Source organism: Prionailurus bengalensis, chromosome C1 (genome assembly GCF_016509475.1).
Source record: "Prionailurus bengalensis isolate Pbe53 chromosome C1, Fcat_Pben_1.1_paternal_pri, whole genome shotgun sequence".
NCBI classification, from domain to species: domain Eukaryota; kingdom Metazoa; phylum Chordata; class Mammalia; order Carnivora; family Felidae; genus Prionailurus; species Prionailurus bengalensis.
Genome location: NC_057345.1, coordinates 126,602,934 through 126,617,948, shown reverse-complemented (window position 1 = coordinate 126,617,948; position 15,015 = coordinate 126,602,934). Strand labels below are relative to the sequence as shown.

General features: G+C 44.4%; 1 protein-coding gene across 2 annotated transcripts in view; it reads right to left on the bottom strand.

Moving 5' to 3' along the window:
- The window catches only part of MGAT5 (alpha-1,6-mannosylglycoprotein 6-beta-N-acetylglucosaminyltransferase), a 341,991-nt gene that overhangs the window by 15,326 nt on the left and 311,650 nt on the right, over positions 1-15,015 (bottom strand). For both annotated transcript variants that reach the window (XM_043573265.1, XM_043573264.1), the window contains exon 16: positions 9,415-9,489. In XM_043573265.1, coding sequence (XP_043429200.1) covers positions 9,415-9,489 — 75 coding nt within the window. The remainder of the gene's footprint in view (positions 1-9,414; positions 9,490-15,015) is intronic.

Genomic DNA, 15,015 nt, shown 5'->3' with positions numbered 1-15,015 from the left:
AAGGAGTAAAACCGGAACAAGCAGAAATACTCTGTCTGCTGTGCTAGGCCAGGAGGTGATGTGCCAAGGAAAGTGCTTCGACTTAAGAGAGAGCAGATGTGAGCTGTGCCCCCGTTCTGGCTCGGGCAGGTTACCCGCTCTGCTTGTCCGCGGAGCGATGCTGACAGACTGTAAGGGACAGAGCTGACAGAAGGCTGGCCAACAGCCAGGTGCTGCACTGACACTCATCTCTTGACTCTTGCCCCTCCACAGAGGGGTTGTCTCTGCCCTGTACAGACAGGCGTCTGCGGAAGCCAGGGCGGCCCTGGATACGTGGAGCCCAGCACATCCTTTGAAGGGCAGGTTGGCACTGTGAGGTCTGCGTGAAGGGATGTGCCCTCAAAGCTATGCTGCAGGGTGGACCTGCCCCATTTGCTCATTTCTTAGTCAACCACTCTAGCCGGCCTCTTCCAGGCTCCCTTCAACAGGCAAGCTGAGCTCAAGCGCACGTGAACTTTTGGGCCCCAGTCATGCTTGCTTTATGGCTCATGGGGGCTGCTCTGGGGGCCAGTAGGATAAAAATTAGTAAAAACAGCAGCGGGACCTTTTGAAGGTTTGGTGAGCCATCTGGAAACTCTGAAGATGTCCTGGTAAGCATGACACCAGGTGAGGCAGGAGGGAGTGTGGGGACCAGGGTTACGATTCTGGCCACCAGGTATGGTACACCCACAGATGGCCCTCGAGCTCTCTGCCTGCTTTCACAGCTACAATGGAGAAAATATCATTTGTCCTTCAGTCCTTATATAGTTCCGGTGAGATAAAATGAGGGGACTCTCAAGAAGGCACCTAGAGATGGTAGAGATAATATTGCAAGGTAGAACATTATTTGCTACCAGATCCAGAGGTAAATGTTGAATAGGACAGGACAGGACAATTCACCTGTGAAAGCCACCTCTTTGCCCAGGTGCCTGCAGGGCACAACCAAACTGGCAGCCCGGTAACAGGTCTCGCCTCACCTCTGAGTACAAGCCCTCACTGTTTCCTCCAACCTTGGAACAGGCAAATACGTCAATGCCGACCTGCCTCGTCTTCTGGCTGGAAGCACTCATTCTCTCTTACCCATTCACAGATGCATCCAGTCAACAAAACACTTGCTAAGAAGCAGGAAAGCCCACGGGTTCAGAACTCTGGACTGTCTGGGTTTGAATCTTAGCTCCTCCATTTATTAGCTAAGTAATCTTGGCTAGTTGCATAATCTTTCTCTGCCTCAGTTTCCGCAACTTTAAGATAAAGTAAGTATCATTTGCTACCTCACAGAGCTGCAGAGGGGATTCAATTAACTACACAGTAGTCCTCCATCCCCCCCACAAACCTACTGCCATTTGCAGTTTCCTGTGGTCAACCATAGTCCCAAAGCTGATGATCCTCTGAGGGTTTGTCAGAAGGTCAATAGTAAGCCTGATGCTACCTCACAGTGCCTGAGTGATTCACCTACTTGGATCTCCTGACATAGGTGTTTCATCATCTCATAGCATCACAGGAAGGGTGAACACAAGACAATAAGCTGTTCTGAGAGAAACCACATTCACCTAACTTTTAAGACACTATATTGTTAAAACTGTTTTATTATTGCTGTGAATCTCTTTCTGTGCCGATATATAAACTAAACTTTATCATAGGTATGTGTGCACAGGAAAAAACATATTATATATATTTGATACTATCCGAGGTTTCAGGCATCCACTGGGGGTCTTGGAACACATACCCTGCAGATCAGGGGTAGTTACTATAATGTTTAAGTGTTCAGAAAAGTGCCTGATATAAATACTGCCATCTACAGGTTGGCTCTTACTATTACTCTCTGTGCAAGTGACTTTTCTAGGCCCTTGAGTACTGGTGACTCAGAAAAAAGGAATGAAACCCCTGCCTCCTTATAGTCAGTGAGAAAGACATATATATATATATGTATGTATGTATATATATATATATATATATATATATACATACATACATATATATATGTATATATATGTATATATGTATATATATGTGTGTATACATATATATGTACATGCATACGTTATATATACATGTATACATACATTTATATATACACACACATACACATGTATATATATATGTTCAAAGGTAGTAAGGGCTCTAGGAAAGAATGAGTGAGGAAAAACGGATTAAGATTTGTTAGGGGAGAGGGTGTCTAGATAAGGCATCACTGACAAAGGGGACATTTCAGAAAAGTCTCAAGGAGTAAAAAGGAATGAGCCCTGCAAGCATCTGGGAAGAACATTCCAGGCAGAGGCAAACCAAGATCACAGGCTGTGACAAGGGAGTGCTTAGCAGGTTTCCAGGGGGCAACAGAGTTACACGTAGTAGGAGCAGAGTGTGTGTGTGTGTGTTGGGGGACAAAAGCAGCAGGAGATGGGGTCCAGGAGGTCCGACGGAATCACCCCACACAGCTTTGGCTTTTCCTTAAGAGTAAGATGAAAGCCACTGGAAAGTTCTGAGCAGGAGTGAGAGGATGTGCTGTGCTCAGACAAGACAGCAAGAGCAGGAGCAGAGGCAGGATAGAGAGGCTGGCCTTGGACTGACCCAGGCATTGGAGTTCAAACACACCTCTGTGAAACATTCGTATCATGTGGTGGCTTTGAAGGTTCTCATTCATCCATTCTAAACTTCACCAAAACCTATTCAAATCTACGCTGGGTGCTGGAAACATGAACATACGTGAAACACAGTCTCTAGGCTCAAAGCCTCAGCGCACAGTCTGGCAAGAGAGGCCAACATTTAAAGAATTACAGAAGAATAGAAAGTAGAGGCCCAAACAGGATGTAAAGGCCACCTAGAGGAGGTAAATGACTAACTCTCAGGGGATGGCAAGTGTGGTGGTGGGAGCACTCAGTCAAGGGTCCCAGGAAATAGAGACTTCTGGGTTGGGTTTTGTAGGCTGAACAGGAGGAAGTACCACAAACATGGTGCTTTGCAGTTAACTGGTGCTCAATAAAGAGCTGTTGAACTGAAATGAATGGTTTTGTCCTCCTGAGGCTTTGAGAGTAGAAGGAGAAACGGACAGTATCTTCCTAACTCAGAGCGGCTTTATATAGCCAGAACGAGACACCGTCGTTTCCAATCTGGTTAATAAGCCCACTTCGAACACAGAACACTTGCATTCCTCTCTAACAACTATTCCAACCAGCTACCAAATTCCCTTAAATCTGCATGACGATTCTGAAATTTTCCTGCAGTGACTCTAATAAGGAAGGTTTACTGTCAACAAATTTATGAGAAAAAGCAACGTTTGAATGAGTGAAGACAACTTACTGTGGAAAAGAAGTAAGGGTGCTGCCTTTGCAGTGAAGGCTTAGTCCGAGCATGGAGAAAAAGTGACTCCCAGAAACAGCCAAAGAGCTAGAGATGATGATGGAATGCTGCCTCTCTGCCCCTCCCCCATGAAGTGGAGGGGGCTGCCTGTTCCTCTCTCTCCTTGTTTGTGATAGGCTCTCCTCCACAAGCCCTCCAGTCCCATCCGTCCTGGCCAAACCATTACTACATCCATGACACATTAGGTCCAAGTGGATTTCTGTAGAAATTGACTGTGTGAAGCCAAGAAGATGGGTTCAGATTCAGGTCTGGGGGCAGGATCTAGAGGAATTAAGGCCAGGAATTTGTGGCGGGGGGAGGGAAAGGGACAGGTTTTAGGCCTTGAAATTGGGGTCTGGGCCAAATTCAGCCAGCTGTCAGAAAGGTAAGGATCATATTTGTTATTTAGGTTATAGCTGGGAGATACAGGGTCTGGCACAAAAACGGTGTTTAATAAAGACTGGATTAAAGACTTCTGTTACCCATTGGTACCCAGCATTCTTGACCTGTGCTGTCCTCAAAAGAGTCAATTTTGTCCACAGGTGGTCCCTGGACTGATTCTTAGCAGTGGGCGTGGATGTGTGTCTCCACAGGTACAACAGGAGGTGGGTGTGATGCTGAAGTGTAGCGACTGGTCTCCATGGATGACCTCTACACGTGCAAATCAACGAGCCAACAAGCTCACTCTTAAAGGAGTTAGACACAGATGTCCCACATCCTCTACTTATCTTGTATTGAGACACTACCCGGGAGAAAGGAAAATGTGCATCCGCATGCATGTGACTGTTCATAGCCACACTCTTCACATTAGCCACAGGAAATAACACACATGTCCGTCAACTGGTGAATGGATAAACAGTGATGTATCCATACAGTGGAACACTATTCGGCAATAAATAAAAGAATGAAGCACTGCTACATGACTCTGCATCAACCTCACAAACATTATGATGAGTCAAAGAAGCCAGCTGTCTCTAGAAAAGGCAAATCTACAGAGACAGAACACAGACCAGTGTGTCATGGGAGCTGGGGCGAGGACTGACTGCAAAGAGGCACAGAGGCAAAGAGCTTTTTGGGGTGATGGGAATGTTGTAAAACTAGATGGTGGTGGTAAGTGCACACCTCTATCAATGTGATTAAAAAATCACTGAATTGTATCCTTTCACAGAGAAGTTTATGATCTGTAACTTACATGTCAATGAAGCTGTTTAAAAAGCATACCTCAGTTGGGTGCTGGGTTTCTGCAGCAGCAAGTAGCTGAGGCTGTCCGAGAACCTGCTCTGTGTCAGGCATTGTTCTCAGCCCTACATGATTCCTCCATCCACCTTATGGGGTAGGTAGTGTTATCCCCACTGCACAGAAGCAGCAATAGGACAGGGAGGTTAGGAACTCGCCCAAGGCTACAGAGAGTGGGGCAAGAGCCAGACTCCAGGCTCCAGCGCTTAATCATTACTCAGTCTCTCTGAGATGGAGAATGGCTAGGCAAACAGCAGCCATCCATTTTTCCAAAGAAAAAACATTCCCCAAATTAAAGGCAACCCTCTCCCCTCTTTAGTTCCTTTTCATCTTTCCCTGCATCCTCTGTCCACCATTCCTTGCTACCCTGGACTATTCAGATTCACTACCAGGCTTGTCTTTGCATCTAGAACACTCCCCAGGGAGGTTTAAGATGGTCCCCGATAAGCCATATTTCCCAGGAGCTGAAGCTGATTTCACAGTGACTCTTGGAAATTAACTCATTTTTCCCTCTGTATCTTCAGAATGCTTTTCCCATGAAATATACAGCTCTTTAATATGAGCATAGTCATTCTGTGTATTTACAGGGTCTTTACAGGAAGTAGAAAACAAGACTGAGGAACAAATGCATGGTTTTCAGAAATCAACCTGAACATTGACCTGCTCTATACTCTCTGGCCTGAAGCAAATACCTAAATCCTTCCCAAGAAATGCGTAATGAGAACCTTAACAGGCCTGGATGCTCAGGTTAGCGAAGAAAAATACTCTTGGTTTTAGATTACAAGGGATTTTTGCCTTGCCACCACCCTCTGGCTTTTCCCCCACGGCTAGAGAGAGCACCTCTTGAAGAGATCTGCTTTAGAAGAGCACGCAACCCAAATCAACATTTCCAGTCCAGTAAAGCAGGGGTGGTGTGTAGAGGGGGACATTAGGAGAAAAAAGCAAGTGGTTTTCCTCAAGTCAGGACTCTTTCCCACTGGGTGAGTGAGCCCAGGGTTGGCTGGGTATGAGGTAGGTTTCCAGCTGTCAACTGCTCACGGTACATTGAAGCCTGGGGCTTTCTCAGTTGTGGTCAATTGGCTTCCTCTGGCTCTTGCTGCCTTGTGTGAGCATGATGGACAACCCTGAAAAGGTTCTGAGATAAAAGCTTCCCTGTTCCCCTCGCAGATCACACAGAAGACTCTGAAGGCAGAGATCAGCCTAATTAGGGCTGCAGCACTACTACAGTTCGAGGGACCAGAAGCTTGGGCGGCCAGCACCTCTTCAGAGCTTGAGGCTTTCCTGTTCACACCAGAAACACCCCTCTCTCCAGTCTCACTGCTCTTTGATAATATTCTCGCTGCAGAAATAACAAACACTCTAAAATCCTGAGACCTGGAGATATTTGTCAGAGGTAGAAGACCCAACCTGTGAGTCAATGGGGTCTTGACTTCCCATCTCTACTCTGAAGTTGGGGCAACATTACGGCTTCAACAAAACTCTCCCATAGAGGCTTGGGATGAACTTGAAACAGGTTTCCTGAGGGACTGTGGGCAGCACTGAAAGAATGTTTAGTAGGAAATGCCCCAAACCAAGATTCCTATAAGGATTTTCCTAAAATACCAATGTGACAGTCCCCCTGCCCTCATCCTCTTGTGCCAGAATCAAATCTGCATTCTTCAGCTGAACCTGAGTGTCGTCTTACTATGTGTTTCCTCCTCCAGCCCGTCCAACCTCACCTCTCTTCAGTCACAGCTAAACTTCTGATAATTCACCACAATTTCTCTTTTATTCCCCAGGCCTTTGCACAGTGACCTGCAGAGTCCTCCCTGTACCCATCGCCCCTCCCCAACCCCAGTTTGCCGTCAGGACTCCTCTCCTGCAAAATGCTTCTGGATAGACTCTCCCCATTTCTCCCCCTGAGTGATGTGATCCCTAAGCATCCCAGTTACATGGTGGCATTGCCTATGGACTTGACCAGCGTCTCTGTGAGACCCAAAGCTACCTGAGGATGGGAATTCGTCCCTTGACATCTTCCCTGCCTCCCAGCACAGTCCAGAGGGAACTCCAGCTGACAACCATTCACCCAGTGGATGGGTGCATCAACAACAGCAGGCAAAAAAGAAGCCTTTGGATTTCTGCGAACTGCAGAGCTCTGCACAAGTCTGGGCCAAGGAGCTAGAGTGAAAGCAGTTGTATTAGTGTGTATTCCAAATCCTAAGGTCCAAGATGAGCTTCTTAGCTCCTGGGACACAGGAATAAAAAGCATAAGCACGTGCACATGCTCTCTTTCATTTATTCTTTCCTTCCAATGGGTGTTACTGTGCCCCTACTGTGTGCTGGGTGGGGCACTTAGGACATAGAGGTGAATGGACCAGGTGTGCTCCTGCATTATGGAGCATTTAGCAAGGCCAAAGGAAGCAAGGGAATACCAGCTTCCTGTGTGAAGGGAAAGCTAGTAATAGATTTACAGCGAACAGCCCACATGAGAACTTTTAAGGACTGGCTGAGTTTCAACGGTCTTCAAGCCTCCAAATGAACTTGATAAAGAGTCTTTTTATACGTGGTGGTGAATAACCATCTTCCCTGGGAGGAAGTGGAGACAGAAAAGGAGGAAGTGGTTTCAGAAGCTGCTGCAGGGATTCTAGTAAAATCTCAGCTTGGTTCCTGTAATGGTGGTAAGAGCTGTGATAGCTTAAAACTCTTTGCCAGGGGAGAACCCACTGCTCCTCTCTGCACCTTCGGGAAGGGCCAGCAGCTGGCTCCGTGAGGCAAAAGAAGATGGGAAGAAAAGCTCCAGGGCATCTGCCACCACAGGCCTGGGCTCAGACCAAACCAGCAACAAACTTGGAGCCCACAACTGCAGATCTTGGTCCCCATTATGCAGACAGCAGTTATTCCTACCACCTCCCAGGATATTGCGAGGATTAAATGAGACGGTGTGCCCGTGACACTACAGCCATGACATCTGTAGGTAAATGGCTTTTCCAGTTTAGGATCTGATGTGGTCATTCCTTTTTTTTTTTTAATTTTTTTTAGTGTTTATTTATTTTTGAGAGGGAGAGAAAGAGAGAGAGACAGAGTGTGAGCAGGGAAGGGGCAGAGAGAGAGGGGGACACAGAATCTGAAGCAGGCTCCAGGCTCTGAGCTGTCATCACAGAGCCCGACGTGGGGCTTGAACCCACAAACTATGGGATCGTGACCTGAGCTGAAGTCAGACACTCAAGGGACTGAGCCACCCAGGTGCTCCTGATGTGGTCATTCTTAATGGAGGCATTATATAAAGACTGAATGAGGGGTGCTTGAGTGGCTCAGTTGGTTAAGCATCTGACTTTGGCTCCTGTCATGATGTCACCATTTGTGGGTTCAAGCTCCACATCGGGCTCTGTGCTGACAGCGTGGAGCCTGGAGCCTGTTTTGGATTCTGTGTCTCCTCGCTCTCTCTCTCTCTGCCCCTCTTTCACTCATGCTCTCTCTCAAATAAACATTAAAAAAAAATTTAAAGACTGAATAAGATGATGATTCAGATGCTTAGCTCTTGGGGTGAAGTCCAATGAGTTGTATCGTATTGCATTATATTGTATCACAATATAATTATAGACTATGATAGGATATATAGCACCATATTATGGAAGCAACATTACTAGTTTGCATGTTGCATGTTAGAACAGTTAGTTGCACTGTTCTAACCACTTCGTGCCTACAAATTCTATTATTGTCCTTATTCTATAGGAGAGGAAACTAAGACCCAGAAAGGTGAGTAACGTGTCCAAGTCATACAATCAAACAGTTGTGGGGGCTGCAGAGCATGCCCTCTGGCCACTAACAAGCACCCAGAACAGCACACATGCCACCCTGGAGCCTGTGCCTCCTGCTCTCCCCCTCCAACAGCAGCATCCAGTCCATCACCTCAAACCTTTCCTTGGAAACCCACCCTGGACCTCCAGTCTATGCCTACTTACACTTTCAACAAGCCATTTCTATTTTAGCCTGCGCAGTCCTCATCCCCTATTGTGTAAAGATCTCTTTATCGCCCCAAGACATTCTGCTTTGCCCTTGAAGAGGAGACCCCCATTTCTGAAATGTGGTCAAGGAGTTCATACTGCTCTGCCCACAGGGGTTCTGAATCTATTTGTAGCTCTGAGCTGCTTTTGAAGACTAAGGAATTGAGATTTTATAGAAGGATGCCAATGGTGCTCTTGGCCTTTACTGCCCTGAGCACAAGCCACAGTGTGCAAGCTCTGTTGGGGGTGATGGGACTCATGGAACCCTCCCCCTACTTTAGAACCGAAGCCCTCCTTTGATCTGTTTTAGATACTTAGGTTTTGTGTAAAGTTTCATTTGAAAAGGGGTCGTGTTTTAAAAGATGTTTGAAAACCACTGAAAAGTCCTAACATATTTGGAATTTTTGAACATGTATTAAGGGAATGCTTAGAACCCCCTGGTTTTAATCCTTGCCTTTTTTAGGGTAATAAATGAAGATCTAGCAAAATCAGAAAACCATTTCTCTCTCTCCCTCATCACCCAAGTCTTTGTGATGCCCCTCAGAACCCATTCTGGGCACAAGTCTGATAGTTATGGAGGTCTTCACCTTGATCATCCAGTCTCTCCCATCCTAAGTTTCCGTTATGACTTTCTACCATCATAAAAAACATTCTTAACCCAAGAACAGGCTAAGTCCCCTGCATGACCATGACAGTGTGTGCTTCAAATTTTCACCAAACATTTATCCAGCTTCTGGAGTCTCCCAAAGCAGGAAAATAACCACAGAAACATGGTGAGCTCTTAGCTATTCATGAGAGCTCCCTGGGGTCATGGGCCAAAAGAACATCTGAAGAGCCTTACCTGTTTTTCAATGAAAGCATTGATTCTCTGCAACATCCCCTCACATGTGAATTCATATGGCATGTATGGCTCAATCTGTGGAAACAGAACATGGTATCATGAAAGAGGAGGACACAGAACCTAGGACACTTACCCAATCCTCCCCTGATTCACTCACACTCAGGTGCCTCATGAGGGGATAAGACTATGAACTTAGATGTCAACAGCCCTGGGTTTACAACCTCAATCTGCTCCACACTAGCTGTGGGACCCTGACCAAATTACCTACCAACTCTGAGCTTCAGGTTCTTCATGTGTAAAATGGTGATAAGAAAAATCTACCTCTTTTAAGCTGAAGGTTATATGAATAAAAAAAAAAAGAGTAAAGTGCTTAGTTCAGGGTCTAGAACACAGTAGGCATTCAAGAAAAGGTGGAGCGTATCATTTGTTAGAAGTGAAAGCCCCACAGGGCAGGCTCCATGGCTGCTGGGCTGTCTTTGTACCCCAGTGTTGAGCTGGGCGGCACACGTAGGAATTCAGCAAACACCTGTTGAATACATGAATGCTCAATGGTGTAAGAAAAGCACATGATGGTTACTTTAAGGACCCATTATGGTGACTAAGGCATTGGTCTGCATTAGCAGGTGAGGTGAGCACATACGTAAAGAACTTGTGGGGCAGAAAGAGTAATTAAGTGCCGCCAAGGGTTCAGCCATAGGTCTTGGGAGGCCAGAAGGTCAAAGCAGACTTCTGCTTATGCTGGGCTTTTAAAGCCATTTATGATTCTAGCAAGCCAAAATGGGGAAGGCATTTCAGGTAGAGCAAGTAGTGGGTTAGACATTCAAGAAGAACAGCAGGTGGGTAGAGCTTGGGATCAGGAAGGCTGGTGAAACAAGGCTGGGAAGAGGTTCACTGCATTTCCACAAAAGGATTTTTCTTTTAATTTTCTTTTTTTTCTTTCCTTTTTTTCTTTTCTTTCTTTCTTTCTTTCTTTCTTTCTTTCTTTCAAGAGAGGGAGAGGGAGAGAGAGAGGGAGAGAGAGAGGGAGGGAGAGAGGGAGAGAGACAGAGGGAGAGACGGAGAGGGAGAGAGAACGCATGTAACAAGTGCGGGAGGGGTGGAGGGAAACAGAGAGAAAATCCCAAGAGGGCTCCACACCTAGCTCAGAGTCTGATGTGGGGCTCGATCTCACCATTGAGAGATCATGACCTGCAATCAAGGGCTGGATGCTCTACTGACTAAGCCACCCAGGCAACCCTTCCACAAAGGGATTTTTATACTAAGGAGCCTAAGCTTTATTTGATGGTATATACCAGAATTATACACTGTCAACTTCACCATTAAAGCCCTGCTCCTAACAATTGCCTTCTTATGAATTTGAGCATCTTACCATATTCTGGGATATCCCAGAAGGTGCTTCTCTGGGGGTGGGGAGACAATATGATCAATATACTGACACCTGGGAAAGGGGAAGAATGTAGGTTTGATCTCTGCTGCACAGTATAATATGCCAACGTTACAAGGCTTGTGTTTTGGGGGCAGCCAGCAAACATCACCAACTGAAATGGAAATTTCACTTGGCACAAAATCACTAGCAATCTAGTCTGTTACAGCTTCAGAGAACCCAACAGTACTTGCCAGCAACGGGATAGAGGGCCACCTTCACTATCTCCCACTTAGGTCTATCTACACTTGCTTATCTCAAATTTATAGGGTGGAGAACTGGATAAAACACTTAAGAGTTGAAGCCTGAGTAAAACGGAACAGTTGACAGAGAAGACATCCTTCCACGGGCAGCCAAACAGCTGGTATCAAGGCACTTTTTCCCCTTTTGTGTGTGTGTTGATTCACACATTATGTGTGAAATATTCTTTAACCATGACTGTTAATTTCATAATATATCTTCACATCAGCAATCATAAAATCACACAGGTTTTATCTCAGCCTTTCCTGCCCACAACCATCCAGATAGAGGTAAAAGAGGCTGAGCCATAAGTATTATACTATCAAGGCAGAGCTATTCTGCAGGAACACAGGTCATTTTGTTCCTTAATAGATCACCTCAAAAGAGCTCAAAATACCTAGAAAACTGACTTCCATGTTGCAAGCCTGTCACTTCTCATCTCAAGCTTTTACACTTGCTCTGCCCTCTCTGACCCAGATATAGCCCTTCATAGCCCTTTCTTTTAAAGGATATTTATTTACTCAATTTATGAGTGGTTCTAGAAGCTTTCTATGACTGGCCTACAGCTATGTCTCCTCTTAAAGGCTCACAGAAGGAATGGAAAGAAACTACAGCAGAAGACTTGGCATTTCAAGCTCATTTATATGGTGACAAGTTGAATTTCTAGAGTGAAATAAACATGAGTGGCCATCTGCCATGACATCAACAGATCCAATTATGTGATGGGAAACAGGCTGAATACTCTGGGGCCATTCCTACAACTTATTCCAAAGGTCATTTATTAGAAATAGAAGTGAATTAATTCAAAGGGCTCAATGCAATAAATACAGAAAAACGGCTCTTTCTGTATCCTCCTACAAATCTAACCCAATTTAACCAAAGGGATGCTGACTCATTAATTGCTTTGTGGCCCATTCACTATTTTAAATAATATGAAGCCAAATAATTTTCCTCTACAGGAAAAGCAAAGCAAAAAAAAAAAAAAAAAAAAAAAAAAAAAAAAAAAAAAAAAAAGTGGGTAATTGTATTCTTAAACCAGCCCCCCAGTGAGTTCCATTAGCCATCCTGCTGTGGACAGGAACAGGGAGGGCCCTCTGTGTGGGAAAGTTCTCCAGACTCCTGGCTTTTGATATAAAGAACACTGCTAAGCCTTTGATGTGGGAGCTATTGTGTGGATTTGAGTAGGGGGCGTGTGATAATTTTCTGCATGATAATCCTTCAGCAAGTCAAGGCCTCCTTGGGGAATAGAATGTAAGGGAATGCTCAGTCCACATCCCTACCTGGAGAAACCCAAGTAGGGCCAGTTGTGGAGAAACAGAGGAAGTGTTCTTGGCCATCCTGCTTTGTGGGAAAAGGACTGCTTTTCATATGGCCACAGGATGGATGCCTGCAGGCTGCACTGTGTAGTTCCTGCTACAAACTTCCCAATAACTTCCCACCTTCTCCTTCCTTTTTTCCTCCCTTCTTCTGAGATGTACTGTCTCTTTAGTACCCACTCATTAAGTCAGAGTACAGTTCCTACTGGGAAATGCTCTCAGAGATCAGCTGACCCCACCATGGTCCCACCTGACAGACGCGGGTTGGCATCACTCAATGAGAGATGGTCTCAGAAGGTACCAGAAGACCAGGAGTTGAGTCCTAATGATCTCCTCTATCTACTAACTTTAGGATTTTACATCAGACATATTCTGCAATTTCTGTTGATGATTTCAAATGGCAACTAGGTCATGCCATTCCCCTGCTCAAAACTTCCCATCACACTTAAAATAAAGCTCAAATCCTTGTCATGGCCTGTTTTAAAGGCCCTACACGTTCTGCCTCCAAGGGATCTTTTTATGGTCTCCATTACTTCTGATGAGAAACTGGTGGTCTTTCATATTTTTATCTCCCTAAATGTAATACATTTTCCTCTGGCTGCTTTCACATTTTTTCTCTGGCTGCTTTCAGGATTTTTTCCCCTAACTTTTTGTTTTCTGCAGTTTGGCAACGATGTATACTTAAGTGTTTTTCTTAATATTTATCCTGCTTGGGGTTCATAGAGCTCCCAGGGTCTGCAGGGTGATGTCATTCATTAATTCTTAGCCATTATCTTTTCAAGTATTTCTTCTGGCCATTCTCTCCTCCTTCTGTGATCCCAATTACACATAAACTGGGCTGTCTGAAATTGTCCTACAGGTTTCATATGTTCTTCTTAAATTTCATTCTCCCCACCCCACCCCCTTTTTGTTTCAATTTGCATAGTTTCTATTGATAAGTCTATTGAATAGTTCACTGGTAGTTTCCTCTGCTGATAAGACCACTGAAAGAGTTGTTCATTTCTGATGTATTTTTCAGTTCTAGCATTTTTTCCTTTGGCTTTGAGAAAAAGTTTCCATCTTTCTGCTGAAATTCCCCATCTGCTCACATATACTGTCCACCTTTTTTAACAAATCTTTTAATACTTTATCTTAGCACTTCCAAGTTGCTTTTGAATAAATTCCAACATCTGGGTCATCTCTAGGTGGGTCATGCTACCTTGACTTTTTGAATGTCATGAAATTTAAAGTCTTGTAATTAAATACGAGAAAGCTTGGCACTAAATTTCTGACCCATTTCTAACAAGCATAAGGATTTTTGTGGCACTAAGTTTTTGTATTAATTTCATTACTGACTTCAGCCTTCATTTAAAAGATATTTATTTACTCAACTTACTTACTTATCCTTCCCTTTACTTCATTCCATGTTTCTTCTCCTTTTTAAATTTTATATTATCTTAACACACTAGTCAAAAAGACCTAGGTTTCAAACCAGGTGTTTTACTACTTACTAGCTATGTGATCTGGGATAAATTACTTAATTTCTTTATTTCTTTATTGTTTTAAATCTTTTTTAATGTTTATTTATTTTTGAGAGGGAGAGAAAGAGAGAGAGACAGAGTGTGAGTGGGGGAGGGGCAGAGAGAGAGGGAGACACACAATCTGAAGCAGGCTTCAGGCTCTGAGCTGTCAGCACAGAGCCCAGTGTGGGGCTTGAACCCACCAACCATGAGATCATGACCTGAGTCGAAGTTGGATGCTTAACTTGACTGAACCACCCAGATGCCCATAGTTAATTTTTTTTTCATAGTTATTTTTTTTAAACCTCAATCTTTTCATCTGTACAAGAATTAAGTGAGATTAAATGAGACTAGGCTCATACAGATATAGATAGATTCTAGATGTGTAGAAGGTTCTCTCTACATAAGAGCTACTATTATAATTACTCTTTTTTTCTTTCCCTTATGTGATCTTAAATAGTTTTTGGAATAAGATGGAAAAAGATTGATCAGGGTTATAAAATGTAGAGCACCAGAGGTTCCATGGGGTGAAGTAGGAATGATCAAGTACAACTCCGTGTGCCTCACTCTCTGTGCTTTGTATCAGGCATTCCCATTTGGTGGACAAAAGGGATCTAGTACCTAAAAAGTTTGTACACAATGATCCAATATTTTCTGTCTTTATATTAGCTTTTAAATTACTCATCTTCAAGGGCATGTGCACTTAAGCAAGTGCTGTGGGTTGAATTATGTCCCTCAGAAAGATAATGCTGAATTCCAAACTCCCAGGAGCTGTAAACGTGACCATATATGAGAATATGGTCTTTGCATAGGTAACCAAGATGAGGTCGTACTGAATTAGAGTGGGCCTTAGTCCAGTATGACCAATGTCCAAGAATGGGAAAGTCAGGCGCGCACACACACACACACACACACACAGATTGAGGTGCTATAGCTGCAAGTTAAGGAGTGCCTGGGGCCACCAGAAGGTGGGAGAGGCAAGGAAGAACTCCCCCACTATAGGCTTTGTTTGGAGGGAACATGACCTTGCTGACATCTTAATTTTGGATGTCTAGCCTCTAGAACTGTGAGAGAATAAATTTCTGTTGTTAAAGCCACCAAGTATGTGGTTCTTTCCTATGGT